General features: G+C 42.2%; 2 protein-coding genes across 8 annotated transcripts in view; both read right to left on the bottom strand.

The window, feature by feature from the left end:
* Nucleotides 1-50: 50 nt before the first annotated feature.
* UTP14C (UTP14C small subunit processome component) lies at nt 51-6072 on the bottom strand. Of its 2 annotated transcripts, XM_032150946.3 has the most exons (2): nt 5849-5924; nt 51-5783 (listed from the first exon to the last, which is right to left on the bottom strand). In XM_032150946.3, the coding sequence occupies exons 1-2, from the start codon at nt 5922-5924 to the stop codon at nt 3715-3717; spliced, it is 2145 nt and encodes a 714-aa protein (XP_032006837.1). In that variant the 3' UTR covers nt 51-3714. The 2 variants fall into 2 exon arrangements, with proteins under 2 accessions (XP_032006837.1, XP_058293901.1); XM_058437918.1 differs by having other exon boundaries at nt 51-6072.
* A 151-nt stretch (nt 6073-6223) lies between these two features.
* ALG11 (ALG11 alpha-1,2-mannosyltransferase) overlaps nt 6224-20084 on the bottom strand; it is a 30913-nt gene continuing 17052 nt past the window's right edge. For 4 of the 6 annotated variants that reach the window (XM_058437929.1, XM_058437926.1, XM_032150956.2 and 1 more), the window contains exons 2-4: nt 15472-15702; nt 9659-10590; nt 6224-6507 (exon numbers count right to left, since the gene is read on the bottom strand). In XM_058437929.1, the coding sequence (XP_058293912.1) occupies nt 6236-6507; nt 9659-10590; nt 15472-15560 (1293 nt within the window). In that variant the 5' untranslated portion in view covers nt 15561-15702 and the 3' untranslated portion in view covers nt 6224-6235. Of the gene's footprint in view, nt 6508-8058; nt 8179-9658; nt 10591-15471; nt 15703-20084 lie in introns of all 6 variants that reach the window. The other 2 variants (XM_058437927.1, XM_058437928.1) reach the window with 2 other exon arrangements.

Below are 20084 nucleotides of genomic sequence, written 5' to 3'. Positions count from 1 at the left end.
TCCAAAGATCAAGTCAATTAAGGGCAAAAAGAAAAAAAATGTTTAAGGATGGTAAATGAACACGCCAGGTGTGGTGGCTCATGCTGTAATCCCAACACTTTGTGAGGCTGAGGCAGGAGGATTGCTTGAGCCTAGGAGTTTGAGACCAGCCTGGGCAACATAGGGAAACACCCATCTCTGCCCACCCCTCAGAAAAAAAAAAAAAAAAAAAAAGAATTAGCTGGTGTGTTGGTGTGCACCTCTGGTCTCAGCTATTCAGGAGGCTGAGGTGGGAGAATCACTTTAGTTTCAGTCTGGGAGGTTGAGGCTACAGTGAGCCATAATCCGTGATCACATCACTGCACTCCACCTTGAGTGACAGAGTAAGACCCTTTCTCAAAAAAAAAAAAAAAAAAGCATGTCAGGTTATCGGGTTTGTTCCCATGACAAGATGCTTGGCTAAAGTCTAGTCTATTTTAGGTAATAGTCACCAAGCTTTACTCAACAATTTTGAATTCTTTGCTGTAAATTAGAAGTATTCACTGTGATAAGTATACATATCTGCAACATTTTCAGCTGGTTTTAGTCCCTAATTCTGGACCTTACCCATTTTACACACACTATTAGCTAAATCATGTTCCTGAGGCATGGCTCTGATTACTCTGGCTTTAGCCTTGGCCTCATCTGTTAAATTAAAACTGTTCATCAGACCTGTATGCATTAAAAAAATTTTTTTATTAGAAAAATCAGCCTCTTGCTAGCCATGTATGATAGCTATCAAATTGATCATTCTATAAATGGTAGCAATAAGTGTATCAACACTTTGACCTCCTCTGTGTCTAGTAACATTTGCGTATAGTACAAGTGAGCACATAGCACCAGAATATTGGAACAGATGCTTCTCCAAAGCCAAGGGTTGCCTTACATTTAGAGTGGGAAAAGAGGAAAATGAGTTAGTAGAGGAGCAGCAGGGAGGGGGGGTAAATTACAGGACATAATTTGCTTCTAAAAATTTGTGTTACATGTTATAGTTATATAATCAACTTTTCTATTGTACTGATTGACAGATTTGGCACAGACATCCTCTCATTGTGAATATATATGAATATATCAGAGTTCTGGACTCTGGGGTATATTTACATAAACACAAATATTCTGAAAGCATTGATAATCACACTGGTCTCTCATAATTTTGTCTATAAGATGACCTTATAAAATCCCTCAAGAATTATTTAAATCAGGTGTACGAAGCTCTGCAGTTTTTTGTTATGTCCGGAATATTCATTAAAAAGTTTATTAAACCTGACAGCCCCTTCTTAATGTTTCACAAGCAAGACAAACTTTTATTTTTCTTTCTTCTTTAATTGGCATATGGAGCTTGGGAATATTAGTAGGAGAAAAAGGAGACTATGTGAGGCATATAAAAGGCACCACACTGGAAAGAATCCAAGAGAATGAAAAATCACTTCTAAATAATATTTACAAATAACTATTACACAAAACCTATGTAACACACACTTTATAGTACACAACTGTAAATAAGAATACAAATCTCCACTGCTGTGGGTTCAAAACAGCAGGCTTGGACCACTCAAAAATGACATCTGAGAGGAATTAATAGTCATCCTGAAAGTTCTGCAGACAGACGCTAGTGGACAAACCACTTTGGCACTTTTCATGCTATCAATCATTCAGAAAAAAATAGAATACATGTAATACCATATTAGGAACACTGATAATGAACATATATGCAAATTATATCTTCCAATGATATATCTGTGATATATGAAAATAATTTTGAAGAAATAAGATTAAAATATAGTTTATGGAATTCCAGAAAACTTTTTCTTCCTTCACTACATCCTCAGGAATAAGGCAATTGAGTGGATAACAGTTTCAATCTTACTTCAAAGTGTCGCTACAAAGTAAGAAAAAGCACTGGGCCAGGAGTCAGAATATCCAGGTTATAATCTTGATTCTTTCATGAAACAGCTTTGTGACACTGAAGGAGTCTACTAAATTCTTTAGATTTAAATTGTTCTTGTCTGTAAAGCTGAAAATAAGAGAGAACTGGGCTAATCTGTAGGGTTCCTTTCACTCCAATTTCTACCAGTCTTTTTCTAAATGGGATCATCTCTTAACACAAAGTTACAATGGTGTGTCAGAACATCCTGTGACTGACCCTCTGTTTGCTGCTTTTTGATCTGATGACAGATGGCTTGGAGATGTATTAACAAACAACATAATTGGGAGTAGATAAGCTGGCCACATTGATGAATGACTGAGAGGAGACTGCAAAGGAATAATACACCCTTTCATTTGCCCCTTAACACAGAGATGAATCAGGCTGTGGATGGGGTCAATTCACTGAACTAGAAAGGATTATGCATAAAATGCAAAAGCTATAGGTCTTTATAGCCATATCTGCTCACACATATATTCACTTTTCCATGCTAGTTATTCAGGATAGAAGGTGCATTAAATTTATACCAATTCCTAGCTACTGGCCTAGTAACTAACAATCTACACAGTTGTAATGCATTAATAAAGATAGGATTATAGAAGACATTTAGTATGTAATGTTACCTTTAACTCTCATAATTATTATTTTTTTTTTTTGGGGGGATGGAGTTTTGCTTATTGCCCAGGCTGGAGTGCAGTGGCACAATCTTGGCTCACTGCAACCTCCGCCTTCCAGTTTCAGGCAATTCTCCTGCCTCAGTCTCCCAGGTAGCTGGGATTACAGGTGCCTGCCATCAGGCCCAGCTAAATTTTTGGATTTTTAGTACAGACAAGGTTTCACCATGTTGTTCAGGCTGGTCTCAACTGCTGACATCATGATCCACCCACCTCGGCCTCCAAAAGTACTGGGATTACAGGCGTGAGCCACCATGCCCGGCCCTTAACTCACTCATAATTTTCAAAGTAGTTTCATCTACTTTCCATCTCATTCCAACTCTAAAAGGTAGTAAGGACTGGAATTAACAACTCCAGATTACAGATGAAGAATCTGAGACTCAGAAAGATAAAGGAGCAGCTTTAGTGTCAAAAGGTCAGAAGTTTGTAAATGATGAAGCTGAAGGTAGGCCCAGATATGCTAACTGCTTGCCCAGTGCTCTTTTCAAAATGCCACGTTGCCATCTTACAATGCATTATGCTGGTAATAGATACCCTGTGGATGTATCTGTATATAATATCATCACTGTCAGAAAAACAACCTGAGGTTCTCTTGAATGACTTAAAGCTGACTTCCAGGCTGAGATGTGGCACTGTTAAGGGATAATGAGAGACCCACACAAATGTGCTGACAGCATAAACAAAAACAATTTTCACCAGTACCTAGTCTGGAAAGGATTGCTGGCAGCATCTTGGCCTCTACCACCCTACACATACCTATAAAGCATCAGTCAGTCCCACCTCTTGACTGTGTGCTTTGAGAACACCATTAAACAAGTCTGTTTAAAATTTCTTAAGGAAATCATTAGGTATATTCAAAAGGGTCATCCAATGTATTGTTTAGAATTTAAATGTATCAGAATTTTTCTGTGTTCTAATGTCTGATCAATTCTAAAATGCTAGTCAATTAATGGTCATCCATTTTCTTTTTTTAAAAAATGTGGCTCAACTACATGCAATGTGCTGAGCCTGTTTTGGAATCCGCCCTGTAGCAGAGTAAAACTGGACCAAAGGAAGTGGAATCAGGGGTCCTGGCTGTCACTTCTCCAGCTACTCAACCTACAGTTTTTCTTCTTTATTGTGACGTGTGGTGATTTGTTTTGGATTCCTCTGTATGACAGGCAGGTCTGACCTTGAGGAAGACTGGCAGCCCACATCCTCTGCTTTTATTGGCTTAATGATATGGCCTGGCTTGGTGACGACCTTGGGAGTAGTCAGCTTTTGGAAAGCCCTCTGGGTATTCCACGTGGATCCTATAGGGGTCTGGATGGTCCTTTCGAATTGCCGATGGTGGGTAAATGGATATGGAAGCACTTGTACCTGATGAGCTGCTGCGTGGATGTTGCACTTCTCACTGATAATCACATTTGGCAAATTCTTATCTTTTCTTGGAGGACCCTCAGAGGCTTTAATGAGAAACTGGCATCTTTTCTTGGCACTGGGCTTTAGGCCCACACCACCCCACTCGCCCCAGCCAGGTAGTGTCAGGTCCACGTCCTTTGGCTTACTCGCCTCCACAGCTTCCCTCTTCTCTTTCAAGAAATCTCTGATGACACGATCCCCAGCAAAAGCTTCCTTTATCATCTGCCTTTGGTCTCTCTCCTCTTCATCTTCCAGCTCCTCTATTATTGTGGGAACTGCCAAAGACCTCATGGAAGGAGACTGTGTGGTTAGGAAGTTCTGTAAGTCGATCAGTTGCTCCTTCTCTTTCTTCTCCTTAGGGGCATCAGGCCAATTATTTGGGGTCCTCTCTGACTGCTGCCCTTCTAACACAGGTCTGGGAAGCTCCTTATTTTGAAAACAATCTTCTTTTCCCAGCTCTTCTAGCTCTTTCAGAGTTTGTACTCTCTCTGACCTCTGTAGCAATAGGGGCTCCGCTTCTTCTGGGGCAGGTTCCTCTCTCTGGACCTGGGGAACAGTCCCCTCTGAACTTGCTTTTTGCTTCCTGGACTGATGTTTCTCCTTCAATTTCTGAGATAGTGTCCTCAATTCGGACAGCACCTCCTGGCTGCTAGAATCTTTTGTTTCTTGACTGCCTGCTGGCTCAGCATCCTGGTTGAGCTCAGATCTTTTTCTAAGGGATTGCCTCTCCTCAAATTCTCTCAACAAAATTTCTTCCTCTGCCACTGGTCTTTCTTCTGCCTCACTTTCAGAAACCTCATGAGCCGCAAGCTCTGGCAGTTGCTCAGGGTCCTCCTGTGTTGCAGCCTCTTTGGTGTCACTGGTGCAGCTCCTGAACATCCAGGGATTCGGTCCGTCCACATCCATCTGCATTTCATTCACTACATGAGGGACAAGGAGTTCTTCCACTTCTTCTGTGCCTCTCTCCTCTTCCTCACTCTCAGAGGCTACCTGGAGTTTCTGTGTCAGTTCTTTGTTCTTGGCCAACTGTTCCTGCATAGCTTGGCGAGCCTCCAGGTCATATTTGGCCATAACTGCCTTTGACTTGGCCCATTTCCCACTGTTTTGGTGCTTAAGGCTCATTCTTTCCATCATTCTGGCATTTTCAATTTTTTCCATTTCTTCCAATGCCACAGTTGGATTAACCTTCTGCAGCTGCTCAAACTCTTTTAAGGCTTTCTTGGCCTTTCCTTTCTTCATGACTTTGTGATACTTTTTACTTTTAATTTTCTTCTCTCTTCGAGCCTTGGCCTCATAGTAGGACTGCAGAGCCCGAGCCCTCTGAAGCTCTGCTCGGTGCATCTTTGCCTCTTCCAGGCTCATGGCTTGGAGAGAGGCCTTTTCCATGGGAGTCAGCAAAGGATCTGTCACTGGCTGCTTGTTCTTACGGAGGAGGTTAAAAATTTCCTGCTCCAGGGGAGTTCTTGCCTTCCAGCCACTGAGCGCATGTTCAATGGGAGCAATGGCTGGCTGCTCCTTCCCCAGGGGAAAAACCAGCTGCTCTGCTTGCTGGTTCTTCAGGACGATAGGGTCCCATTTGGAGAGGACTTGTGAGGTTTTACCGAATGCTACTTCTCTGTGGATCTGTTCAATCTTTTCTTTGTTAAGAGGTAACTCCACCACCTTCTTTGATTTGACTCTCTTCAGTTGCTTTTTTACGGTGGCCAAAGAAGATGAAGTTTTAACGGGCTCAAGCAGATCTTCAAGGACCAGCTTTTCTCCTGATCCTTCAGAACTGACACTGAACTCTGACACTTTCAGACTAGCCTCCGACCTCTCAGCCAATTTCCACCTATTCTTTCCATCAAGGGAACTGATTGCTTCCAGAAGCTTTTGATGCTTTCTCTCTCCATCACTGTCCCCCTCATCTTCATTCTCACTCAAGGGGTAGTTTTTTGGCAAATCCTCTAGTTCTTCCTGTTGGCTCAAAGCCAGATTCTCCACAACCTGGTTCACATTCATCTCAACAGCCAGCTTCTCTCATGTATACCAAGAACGGAAGCCGAAGGCTAGTCATCCATTTTCTTTTCAACACTTCTTTTTATTCTAAAAGGAAATTTTCTTGTCTGATTTCTAAAGTAAAATGATTTGACAAATGAGATTGAATTTAGAAAAATATTTACATATGAAGGTGTTTAACCAGTTTATATAAAATATCTTTAATTTTACAGATATGGCATTACTTAAATAACTTTTCCACAGATGATAGGAATGTCACTTCAAACTCCTGATCAGAGAATCTGCTTACAGATGCACGAGCACTTTTTCTGATTTGGAGTCTCTTTTCTGCAGACATGGAAAGAATGTGAGCGATAGTTTCAGCATAGTCTTCTTCACTCTCAGCCAGAAAGCCAGTTATATCTCCTTCGTGAGGAACGACAATGTCAAGCTTTGGGCCCCCTGAATTGTGTGCAAGGATAATTGTGCCAGCTGCCATACACTCCACAACTCCTGAGAAAAAAACAAAAATATGTAATCTTTTAAGTTTTTGAGTGTGTTCATAAGAATGAGGATGAATAGAAATCTTCAAAAAATTTAAGGGACTTATGAGAAACTTAATTAAATGTATGTCTAGACATTTGCTTATTTAACTTCTACAGTACAAAATAAAATAATTTTAAGTTTTTTAGTTTTCAAAGCTTCATAATAATACTGCATTTTTTTTTTAAAGAGATAGGGTCTCACTATGTTTTCCAGGCTGGCCTCTAACTCCTAGCCTCAAGTGGTCCTCCCATCTTGGCCTCCCAAAGTGCTGGGATTTACCAGCGTGAGCTACCACACCCAGCCTGCTGCTTTATTCTTAGTTAAAATAGACAAGTAGATGGAAGACTAGCCTATTAAAAAAGATATATTGCAGATAATTAAAAAAGAAGACTAGAGAATGTTAGCAAGATGGTAGAATATTAACAGGTATTAGAAAAATAAAAGGAGTAAAAAGATCAAAAACAATTTTAATAGTTCAAATTACATTAGCAGAAAAAATAAAAAAGTGAATCACCTAAGTGAAGCATACTATCGCCGTGCTTATGTTACTGCCTGGATTTCTGGCATATTTGAGACTACTGCATGCCCAACAACAGTGCTGAACTAAATGAAAGTTGTGGTTAGTTTCTGCCAGATGATACACATGAAATATAAATTACTCTAGCCAGCCTTTCTTAGCCATATTCCTAGGAGAATTAAGCCCTTCAGAGAATGATTCAAGTGACGGCTTTCCCAATTATCTGAAGGATGGTACAGAGCTGGTATCATCCTGGATGTATAGGAGAGAAATTAAATCATGCCAAATGTTTTTAAAACTGGTGAAATCCCTGCAGAACAGAATTCAGTAGCTCATATCATATTCTGCTTGAAGCTGGAGAGCATCCTGTACTTTCTCAGAGACTTGCATCTAATCAATTTTACCCTTTCCCTCTCTACTGGCTCCTGGTCACCAGTGACTGCCTTACCTTCCCCAGCATCTGGGCAGCATCGGAATCTGTGCCGTCTCCATTCTTCTCCAAACACTCTCTTCCTTGGTTTCTAAGACACTGCACTTGGCTGGCTTTCCCCCCTCTCCATTTCTTCTCCCCATTTCTCAGCTGTTCCTGTTCTCTGCATTTTGTACTGAGAGCCTCTTCTCGCTCTGTACATATTCCCCAGGCGATCTTAACCACACCACGGGAGCTTTGATAACTACCTGCACAAGGACAATCCTCATTTTGTGTTTCCAGACCAGATTCCTCTCCTCAACTTCAGACTCCTATATACAAAACTACCTCCTGGACGCATGCCCTCACATGTCCCACAGATGAACTCAAATTCTGCAGGTTCAAAACTTGGCTCATCAATGGCATTTGCTCTTGGATTTCCCCTCTGGGAGAAAGCCAACACCATTCTCACAGCTGCCCCGCTCCCAAAACCCTAGGTGGTCTTCTCTTCCTCCCTCATTTAACACATCCAGTTAATCACCAAGTCTTGGTCAATACTACTGCAGAATGTCTCTCAAGCATGTTCACCTACCAAGTTCAGCTCACCAGCACCTCCATCTGGGTTGCTACAGTAGGCCGGCTCATCTTACTGCCTTTCCAGTCTTGCTCTCCCTGCTCTTCACTGATCCACTCCCCATGTGGCCAGAATGGACTGGAGAAATGAGAAAGCTTTTACATGCAATACTTAAAATCCTGCTATTCTTTTCCACTGGCTTAACCTGGCCTCTATCACCTCTCTGTTGTCTTCCTGCTGAATGTTCCTATTGATGGATCTGTTGTTACTCCTATCACAGTGCTGTTCCCTCTGCTGGAGACTCTCCCCTCTCTCCTGGCTAACCTCTATTGTTCGGGTCCTGCTCAAGTGTCACATCACTTCCTTGGGCAACTGTTCCCTGCCCGCACAAGTCTGTGTTAGGTTTCTCTTTGGCGCTTTCACATCACCCTGCACTTCCTTAGCATAGCACCTGGCACACAGCACAGCACGGCACGGCACTTGCCTGTGTAGCCTGTTGGTACCACCAGAGGGCGGGAAGCCTCTGACAGGCCAAGCAGCTCCTGTCTCCACCACATCCCTAGCATCCACCCAAGTGCTCAGCAGAGTGAATGCTTAGTAAGTTTCTATGGAAGGAAGCACAGGAGGTCAGATCCCATGCAACAGGTTGGGTCAACAAGTTCTTGCTGAATGTCTGGGCCTAGTACTATACTACTAACTAGGAGTCAAAAAGAGTATAAGAGAAATTGTAGTCTTAGTTTAGGAAATGTCACTTTTATGTTATCCTCATTTCCCCTAACAACTAACAGCGTGAGGCACAAAGTGCTTGAGAAATATATGTGGACCCAAATTAAACACAAAGCAGTACTTGATTTTATAGCAAAATGTGTGCTTAACAGGTCAGAATAGAGATAGCAGTTTGTGCCAGAATAAACAAGAACAGCTAAAGTGCAAGGAGATTTAAGTTGAAGACTTACGATGCAATCTGGCACAAAGAGGGCCATTCCAACGGTGAGGGTAGAATCAATAAAAGACTAAGAGTTACTGTGAGAAGCCCCTATGCAAACAGTGGTTCTCAACTTTTGATGCATAACAGAATCGCTTAAACAGCATTATCAAAATACATCTACCTGGGCCTTGTCCAGAGATTCTCATTTGGCCATTCTGTAGGATAAGGGTAGGGCCCAGGAATCTGTACCAGTAAGTATGTAGTACGATTAGATGGGGAGAGAAAATGTTGCTGTTAAGAGCAGGGGCTATCTGGGTTAGAATCCGGGCTCTACCACTTACTTACTGTGTAACTGAACTCGAGCAATTTCTAAACCTTCCTGTGCCTGAGTTTATTTATAAAATGGGAATAACAATAACACCTATCAAATAGGGGTTTAGAAGGGCTTAAATTAGATAATACATGTAAAAATCTCAACACAGTGGCCCACACACAGGAATTGGTCAATAAATACTAGCTGCTATTATTAACTACTATCTTACAAGGTCTCAAATGAGGAAAGCGTATTTGGTGGATGAGGGCAAGAGAATTAGGGCATGATGCAGACTTCCAGAGTATTAACATTTTATCAAAAGAACTTAAAATGTGTATCTCATGGCACCAAACAAGTTGTTTAAAGGCCAAACTCACCAATCCCAAAATGCTCGTTCCACATGGTATGCAGACCAATTGTTGCTTCAGACAAATAATTCTTTAATTCATCAAATGGAATGTTTATTTTAAATTCCACATATTCTTGAACTCCTAAATCCTCAGACAGCCTTCTCAGTTGGTTTACCCTAAGTTCATCATCTTTGTTACGACAACCTCCAATGAGGACGAGTTTAAGCGAAGGAGGTGACTCAACCATCTTCTTATTCAGCAATTTAGCAAAGGCTCTGATCTGCAATGGATGATTCTTTTCCGGCCTAAACTGGCCAACAGAAACCAGCAAATGTCCTGGGGTCATCTTTTTCTCATGTAAGGGAATGTCCAGAAATGTCTGCACATCACAAGGTGGATAAACAATGTTAGTGCAATTCCCAACTTTCCATAGTGAGAGAATATGGTTTAGTGTCCAAGAAGAATTGACCATGACTACATCACTGCAAGAACCAACAAGGCCATAAATAAAAGCAAATAAATAGTAGTAGATGAGCTTTACTTTGCTGAGAAAAGGATTCCTGGTAATGAAGTCTGCATTATTAAATCCAATATTTTGATTCTTCACCACAGAGAGCATGTCGGTGCTGATAGTAGGATAATGAACATAGCTTCCAACTTGGCAACCCCCTATATACTTAAACAGAGGAAGTGTAAAAGCGTATCCCATTGAATCAATGTAAACATCAGGAACACACTGCATTAGAGCTTCCCAGCCAAGAAAAATGGATCCTAGACTTTGGCCCAGCAGTGTGAAGTGAGGATACAGTGAATCTTCCACAAGATAGCGTTTCCTTAAAAAAACAAACTGCACTGGGTGAATTAATCTGATGTTAAATCTTCTGAAAGCACCTTCTAGTATCTGTTGACCGTTGACATTAACATCGCCGGTATAAACAACATAAACTGCTTCAGGATACCTAAAATAGAATGTAATGGTTAAGAATGTATTAAGTTACAAAAATTAGCCAGACACGGTGGCATGCGCCTGTAATCCCAGCTACTCAGGAGGCTGAGGCAGGAGAATCGCTTGAACCCAGGAGGCGGAGCTTGCAGTGAGCTGCGATCATGCCACTGAACTCCAGCCTGGATGACAGAGTGAGACTCCATCAAAAAAAAAAAAAAAAAAAAAAAAAAGCCTGCTACCTACCCTGAGAGACTGAGAGCCGAGATTGCGCCACTGCACTCCTGCCGGAGCAACAAGAGTGAAACTCCATCTCAAAAAAAAAAAAAAAAAGAAAGAAAGAATATATTAGGTTAAAATCAAGCAAAAAGTTGTAGATAACTATTTTCTTACAGTTATATAGAAGATTTGATTTTTTTTTTGGTTTTTGAGACAATTTCACTCTTGTTGCCCAGGCTAGAGTGCAATGGCGCCATCTTGGCTCACAATCTCTGCCTCCCGGGTTAAAGTGCTTCTCCTGCCTCAGCCTCCCGAGTAGCTGAAATTACAGACATGCACCACCACGCCTGGCTAATTTTGTATGTTTAGTAGAGTCAGCGTTTCTCCATGTTGGTCATACTAAAAATGATGTTTTCTACACTTTTTATTGAATTAGAAGTATAGTCTTTCAAATGAGACCATGACTTCTAGTTCTTTGCTATTTCCTCCACTGAGGGTTTCACACAGAACAGACATCAAGTGTTGATTTATGAATGAGATGGTCTAAAGAAACACTAAAAAGTTTTGACAGTGTTCTTAGTAAAAAAAAATGGTAATAAAATACTATAAACAAGAATTAAGATTCAACAAACCTGTCTTCAGATAGGATCACAATACTAAAGCAATACTCAGGGTTTTTATCTGAAAAATGCAAAAGTCTTTAAAAGCTGGATCTTGTGCCTATATCACAATTAGGTATAATTAGTATGAAAATACCTAAAAGTATATTCTTATGACTTGTAATGCTTTGGTCTCCCTCTGTTTATAATTATTCTTTGAGTCATAAAACATTTATTGGCTGGGTGCAGTGGCTCCCGCCTGTAATCCCAGCACTTTGGGAGGCTGAGGCGGGCGGATCACATGAGGTCAGGAGTTCAAGACCAGCCTGACCAATATGGGGAAAGTCTGTCTCTACTAAAAATACAAAATTAGCCGGGTGTGGTGGCACATGCCTATAATCCCAGCTACTTGGGAGGCTGAGGCAGGAGAATCGCTTGAACCCAGTAGGCGGAGGTTGTGGTGAGCCAAGATCGCACATTGCACTCCAGCCTGGGCAACAAGAGTGAAACTCCATCTCAAAAAAAAAAAATTTATTAAGCATCTAGTATGAGATGCCAGGTTTTGGGGGTATGGAGATGAGAGACAGTCTTTATCTTCAGAAGTTCAGTCCAGTGGAGAAAACAGACATGCAAAACAAGTAACTGCAAAACTGTGTGCTACGCATTGATAAAGACACCCACAGGATGCTGGGGAAGCCTAAAGGATGGGATGACAATCTAACTGCTCCTCTCTGGCTCCTTCCCAGTCACTCTTTACCCAGCAGCAAGAATGAGCCTTTTAAAATGTGAAAAAAGATTGTGATCTCTGGTAGCCTAAAAATGCCCACAAATTCCATTTGTTTTTTCTTTCTTAAGACAGGGGCTCGCTCTGTCTGTTGCCCAGGCGGGAGTACAGTGGCGCGATCTTGGCTTATTGTAGCCTCCACCTCTCGGGTTCAAGTGATTTTCGTGCCCCAGCCTCCCGAGAAGCTGGGATTACAGATGTGTGCCACCATGCCCAGCTAATTTTTGTATTTTTTAAGTAGAGAAGGGGTTTTGCCATGTTAACCAGGCTGGTCTCAAACTCCTGGCCTCAAGTGATCTGCCAGACTTGGCCTCCTAAAGTGCTGGGATTACAGATGTGAGCCACTGTGCCCAGCCAGGCCACAAATTCTTTGATACTTTTCCCACTGAGAGGTGGCATCTAAGTCCCCTCCCCTGGAATAACACCTGGCTCTGTGACTATTGTGACCAACAGAATATGGCAACAGTGACACTGTGCCAGTTTCCCAACATAGACTCCAAGGGACTGGCAGCTCCTACTTCCTGTCTCCTGGAATGCTCATGCTAGGAGAAGACAGCTGTCATGTACGGAGTCCAACCAGCCCGAGATTGCTATGTTGTATGCAAGCCCAACCAAGTCACATGAAGAAGCTCCTCAGTGAGAGAGATGCCCGACAGCCCCCAGCAGTCCAGTTATCCCAGCCCAAGAACCAGAATGTGAGTGAAAAAGGCTTCAGATGCCTCCAGCCCCAGCTGCCATCTAATTGCAACAGTATGATGGAGACCAAACATGGCAGCCCCTAAACTATGTCACAGAACAGTAACCCCAAAACTGGTTTACTATAGCACTTAGAATAAAATCTAAACTAATTTCCCTGCTCACTCAACTCCTGTGTGATCTGGAACCTGCCTCCCTCTGTCACCTCCCTTCCCATGTTCTCCTTTGCCCTCCAGGGTGCAGCCAAACTGGCATTCTTTTTTTTGAACATGCCAAGCTCCACCCAACCTTAGGGGACTTGCAGTGGTTGTTCTCTCTGAATTCTCTTTTCTCATTTTCACTCAGCCTTTTCATAAGGCAGGCAGTTTAGCATGTGGTTCAGAACATGGGCTCTAGTGCCCCAGTTTTCTTCTTTGTCAAATGAGGATAATGGTAACAACTGCAAAAGACTGTTCTGAGGATCAAGTGAGCTAACACATGTAAAGCACTTCAAACAATACCTAACAATCATCACGCAGTGAATGCAGCTGTTTTTGTCATTCAGCTTTTGATTAAGTGTTATCAGATATTTCCCTGATCACTCTATCTAAAGTATCAAGTCACTCCTATATTACCCTATTTTAACTTTGTATATAGCACTTCTCACTATTTGATATTTTTCTTCTTTGCCTATTATCTTGTCTCTCTCAACTAAAATCGAACGTCCAGGAGAGAAGGACTTGATCAATCTTGTTCTCTTAATCTCAACCCCTAGAACAGTGCCTGACACATAGCAGGTCTCCAATAAATACTGCTAGGTCGAATGAAAAGTGCACTGTAGTTATGTGTTGAGTTAGGAAAGACTTGTAGAAACTAACTGGGGAGAAAAAGGTTATTTCAGAAGAAAAGAACACTATATAGAAAGGGAAGGACTCTAGAGAGAGCATGATGTGTTCAGGGAGCTGCTGCTTGTTCTGCATGTTGGAGTAAAGTACATGTGAAGGAATGGGGAGGGATGAGAAACACGATGTGGCCAGAGCAAGATGACAAAGTATCTTCCAAGTCATATTAATGATTTGTTTTTTTCTCCTTGTAGATGGGTTAGGAGTAATAGAGGCTGCTGGGGACTATGTGTACAGATATCATGAAACTTTACCACCGCCCTCAAGAGGCAGATAATCTGGTTAGAGAAGAAAAAAGTATTATCAATGAGAGTAGGAAAAGCGTCACGGAGTTGGGAATTACGAGAATTCTTTGTATTTAGGCAGTTACAGAAGATGGCAGAGCAAATACAGGGGTAGGGCCTGGAAGCTAGGATGGGCCAGGATTACAGAAAAGTATAGCTGAGGGAATTCTGTGTGAAGGCCTTGGCACTGAATGAAGGGTGTGTACCAGGAAGTAGGGTAACCATGAAGAATAACAGTTTTCCTCATATGATAAAATAATGGAACCTACTATGCTTTTTCCTTTCTAAAAGGGAATCATAAATATTTTTGGGGTATGGGGGGTGGAGATGATGAAGGCTCAAATATTAAAAGATGTATAACACCATATTCCTTCTAACATGGTAACTTGAGACTATCCAGCTGGTAATGATATAAAAATTTGAGTCAAATAGATACTTTCATAAAGATTATTCCTGTGTGCCACAACTGCCTGAAAGTACTCAGGCTTAAAGTGCTCTGACGTACTTAGTGTATTTCTGTTTATTACTTAATCTCTTCTGTATACACTCTCCCAAGGGGACCAGTTATTCCCATTAAATTATGCCATAAAAGGGCAGATGTTTTCCCCATCCACTGTCCCTTTCTTTCTTTTCTTTTCTTTTTTTCCTTGAGACAGGTTCTCACTCTGTCACCCAGGCTGGAGTGCAGTCAATGCACAATCATGGCTCACTGTAGCTCTGACTTCCCAGGCTCAGTCAATCTTTCCACCTCGGCCTCTGGAGAAGCTGGTGCGCATCACCGTGCCCAGATAATTTTTTGTAGAGACAGGGTTTCGCCATGATGCCCAGGCTGGTCTCAAACTCCTGGGCTCAAGTGATTCACCTTCCATGGCTTCACAAAGTACTGGGATTACAGGTGTGAGCCACCATGCCTGGGTTTGTCTATTTCTTTATCATAGTAACTAAAATCAAATAAGATCATATAAGGCATGTGGGCACATGAAAGAAATATTTTCTTATTGAAGAACAGTTTAAAAAGGGATTCATTTTTACTTTAGGTACTTTAGAAAGATGAGGCCAGGCACAGTGGCTCATGCCTGTAATACCAACACTTTGGAAGGCCGAGGTGGACGGATCACAAGGTCAGGATATCGAGACCATCCTGGCTAACATGATGAAACTCCATCTCTACTAAAAATATAAAAAATTAGCCGGACATGGTGGCGGGCGCCTGTAGTCCCAGCTACTCGGGAGGCCGAGGCAGGAGAATGGCATGAACCTGGGAGGCGGAGCTTGCAGTGAGCCGAGATCGTGCCGCTGCACTCCAGCCTGGGTGACAGAGTAAGACTCTGTCTCAAAAAAAAAAAAAAAAAAGAAGGAAAGATGAATTTCTGGGTAATAATTTTTAAGAAATGGAACAATATAGCAAATTAGCTAAGAAAGATGGATACCTACTTTTTCTGCAGGGCTCTTAAAGCACACCATAAAACTCTTTCTCCTCCTCCACCAGCATTGCAGTATGGATGAAAAAATGCAATCACCATTTGATTTTTCCCATTTTTGCTAGTTGACACTAATTTTTTCTTTCTCTGTAGCAGCAGTCTGATTCTCCAAAGGACAATGACCAAACACACACATAAAGTTCCACATACAATGAGCCCAGGGAAGAATAATGAATAAAAAAACCTGAAATAAGAGGACAAAGTTGAGAATCAATGTGATATATACATTAAAAAAATTACAAATTAAAGTCTGCTTTTACATATCTACTTTATATATATTAGTAACAAAGAGAGAATTGTCTTTAACAAGTCTGCTAACAAAATACTCAAGTATGAAAATTCTAATGCTGCTCAATATCCAATATTGAAAGGATAAGTCCCCTTTAATTCCAATTCCTGTAGCATGTTACCAATTGAACATACTTTAATCAGCAGTAAAAATCAGCATTGAATCCCCTTTCTCCTAACTTAGTATATATGTTATGGGATTAAAACAAATTTAACTATTAATCTAAACAAGACATGATTAAGAATGTGTTATATGCTGTCATTTTGAGGGTCAGATACCAAAAAAAATATGTCTTTTGAATGATCAATATTCCATTAAAGTCTGGTAAGATAGTAAATCTTTTTCATTCTGTCACTTCACCTCAAGTAGAACAATTTCTGGGATAAAGGAATGGAACTTAGATTTCTCCACTTCTATTTTCAGTTCTGTATTTGCTCTATTTACATGACCTAATACTACTACCTTCCCTTATGTACCTCTGAATGAGCTGTCAAAAACCCACTAATGTTCTACTTAATACTCAGTAAACTCATTCACAAAATGACTGTTAAAAGGTTCTCCATTACTGTCAGGTCGATTGAAGCTCTGCAAAAGCAAGGGCCCAGACTTGCTCGTACCATGTCCCCAATGCCAAGTACGATGCCTGGCACAGAGAAGGCATCCAATGAATATATGACAGATGCAAAAGTTTATTACCTCTTCAGATGTTGCTTAAAATATGTTAAAATAAAATATCAAGGTGCTTTTCTTTTAGGGTTGCCAATACAGTTGGAACCTAACTTAATATTTTTCATACTCTGCCTATCCTTTATAAAGGATTTGAGGAGGGCTTATAAGATTTAAAAACAATAAAATGGCAAAAGTTAAACAATAAAAAGTCAGGACCAGGGAAAATAGAATAAAGATGGTGTGTATGTTGGGATGGTGGTTGATGATGGACACAGGTATGCAGGCTATATTTACATACATAGTAGTGAATAGCAGACTGGGCTCTGGGCTGCTTAGTAGCCTAGGCAAATAGGGGATTTTTTTTTTTTTTTTTTTGAGACGGAGTCTCGCTCTGTCGCCCAGGCTGGAGTGCAGTGGCGCGATCTCGGCTCACTGCAAGCTCCGTCTCCCGGGTTCACGCCATTCTCCTGCCTCAGCCTCTCCGAGTAGCTGGGACTACAGGCGCCCGCCACCACGCCCGGCTAATTTCTTTTGTATTTTTAGTAGAGACGGGGTTTCACCGTGGTCTCGATCTCCTGACCTCTTGATCCACCCGCCTCGGCCTCCCAAAGTGCTGGGATTACAAGCGTGAGCCACCGCGCCCGGCCAAATAGGGGATGTTTTGTGTAGTTACATAGTGTATTACTTCGTTTTCACACTGCTGATAAAGACGTACCCAAAATGGGGAACAAAAAGAGATTTAATTGGACTTACAGTTCCACATGGCTGGGGAGACCTCAGAATCACGGCAGGAGGCGTAAGACACTTCTTACATGGCAGTGGGCAAGAGAAAAATGAGGAAGCAGCAAAAGTGGAAACCCCTGATAAACCCATCAGATCTCATGAGACTTATTCATTATTATGAGAATAGCATGGGAAAGACCAGCCCCCATGATTCAATTACCTTCCCCTGGGTCCCTTCCACAACACATGGGAATTCTGGGAGACACAATTCAAACTGAGATTTGGGTGGGGACACGGCCAAACCATATCATTCTGCCCCGGCCCCTCCAAATCTCATGTCCTCACATTTCAAAACCAATTATGCCTTCCCAACAGTCCCCCAAAGTCTTAACTCATTTCAGCATTAACCCAAAAGTCCACAGACCAAAGTCTCATCTGAGACAAGGCAAGTCCCTTCTGCCTATGAGCCTGTAAAGTCAAAAGTAAGCTAGTTACTTCCCAGATACAATGGGGGTACAGGTATTGGGTAAGTACAGCTGTTCCAAATGGGAGAAATTGGCCAAAACAAGGGGGTTACAGGGCCCATGCAAGTCCAAAATCCAGTGGGGCAATCAAATTTTTAAAGCTCCAAAATGATCTCCTTTGACTCCAGGTCTCACATCCAGGTCACGCTTAAGCAAGAGGTGGGTTCCCATGGTCTTGAGCAGCTCTGCCCCTGTAGCTTTGCAGGGTACAGCCTCCCTCCTGGCTGCTTTCATGGGCTGGCGTTGAGTGTCTGAGGCTTTTCCAGGCACACGGTGCAAGCTGTCAGTGGATCTACCACTCTGGGGTATGGAGAATGGTGGCCCTCTTCTCGCAGCTCCACTAGGCAGTGCCCCAGTAGGGACTCTGGGTGGGGGCTCCAACCCCACAATTCCCTTCTGCACTGCCCTGGCAGAGGTTCTCCATGAGGGCCCCGCTCCGGCGGCAAACTTTTGCCTGGGCATCCAGGCATTTCTATACATCTTCTGCAATCTAGGTGGAGGTTCCCAAACCTCAATCCTTGACTTCTGTGCACCCCCAGGCTCAACACCATGTGAAGCTACCATGGCTTGGGGCTTTCACCCTCTGAAGCCACAGCACTAGCTCTGCGTTGGCCCCTTTCAGCCACGGCTGGAGCAGCTGGGACACATGGCACCAAGTCCCTAGGCTGCACACAGCACAGGGACCCTGCGCCTGGCCCACAAAACCACTTTTTCCTCTTGGGCCTCCAGGCCTGCCACGGGAGAGGCTGCCATGAAGGTCTCTGATGTGGCCTGGAGACATTTTCCCCCCCATGGCCTTGGGGATTAACATCAGGCTCCTTGCTACTTACGCAAATTTCTGCAGCCAACTTGAATTTCTCCTAAAAAAAATGGGTCTTTCTTTTCTACTGCATTGTCAGGCTGCAAATTTTCTGAACTTTTATGCTCTGTTCCCCTTTTAAAATGGAATGCTTTTAACAGCACCCAAGTCACTTCTTGAATGCTTTGCTGCTTAGAAATTTCTTACACCAGATACCCTAAATCATCTCTTTCAAGTTCAAAGTTCCACAAATCTCTAGGGCAGGGGCAAAATGCCTCTAGTCCCTTTGCTAAAACATAAGAAGAGTCACCTTTCTCCAGTTCCCAACAAATTCTTCATCTCCATCTGAGACCACCTCAGCCTGGATTTCATTGTCCATATCACTATCCGCATTTTGTTCAAAGCCATTCAACAAGTCTCTAGGAAGTTCCAAACTTTCCCACATTTTCCTGTCTGAGCCCTCCAAACTGTTCCAGCCTCTGCCTGCTGCCCAGTTCCCAAGTCGCTTCCACATTTTTGGGTATCTCTTCAGCAGCACCCCACTCTACTGGTACCAATTTACTGTACCAAGTTCATTTTCACGCTGCTGATAAAGATATACTCGAAACTGGGAACAAAAATAGGTTTAATTGGAGTTACAGTTCCACATGGCTGTGAGGCCTCAGAATCATGGCAGGAGGCATAAGGCACTTCTTACATGGTGGCGGCAAGAGAAAAATCAGAAAGAAGCAAAAGCAGAAACCCCTGATAAACCCTATCAGATCTCGTGAGACTTACTCACTATCACGAGAATAGCATGGGAAAGATTGGCCCCCATGATTCAATTATCTCCCCGTGGATCCCTCCCACAACATGTGGGAATTCTGGGAGATAAAATTCAACTTGAGGTTTGGGTGGGGTCATGGCCAAACCATATCACATAGTTTTCACTGCCCACATGAAAACATACAAATTCATCAGAAAAGTAAATTTTGCTTTTTTTAGATACAGGGTCTCACTCTGTCACCCAGGCTGGGGTGCAGTGGTGCAATCATAGCAATCACTGCAGCCCCAAACTCCTTGGCTCAAGTGATCCTCCTGCCTCAGACTCCTGAGAAGCTGGGACTACAGGTGCGTGCCACCACACCCAGCTAATTAAAAAAATGTTTTTTGTAGAAATAGGGTTTTGCTATGTTGCCCAGGCTGGTCTCAAGCTCTTGGCCTCATGTAATCCTCCTGCCTTGGCCTTCCAAAGCATTAAATTACAGGCATGAGCTGCTGCACCTGGCCAGAAGTAAATATTTTATTGATACTTAGTTTCAAAATAAAGTTCTCATGTGGGATTTCCTATTGTGAACAAATCCTCATTTGTTCCTATTGTGAACAAATCTCGTGGGATTTCCTACTGTGTACTTGAAGAGGTATTTGACTCTATTTGAAATCCCACATGAGCACTTTATTTCAAAGCTGAAATAATTGGTCTAAAATAATTTGGTCTTTATACTCTTTATACACCTTTATACTCTTGAAAATTTTACTGAGGATCCAATATAGCTTTTGTTTACATCAGAGTTTCTCATCCT

This window comes from Hylobates moloch, unplaced genomic scaffold (genome assembly GCF_009828535.3).
Source record: "Hylobates moloch isolate HMO894 unplaced genomic scaffold, HMol_V3 SCAFFOLD_4, whole genome shotgun sequence".
Taxonomy (NCBI): Eukaryota; Metazoa; Chordata; class Mammalia; order Primates; family Hylobatidae; genus Hylobates; species Hylobates moloch.
This window is presented reverse-complemented; position numbering and strand designations above follow the sequence as displayed.

Bases quoted from the DNA above. Each gene is read 5' to 3' on its own strand.
- UTP14C (XM_058437918.1), bottom strand. From the start codon at position 6,018: ATGAATGTGAACCAGGTTGTGGAGAATCTGGCTTTGAGCCAACAGGAA.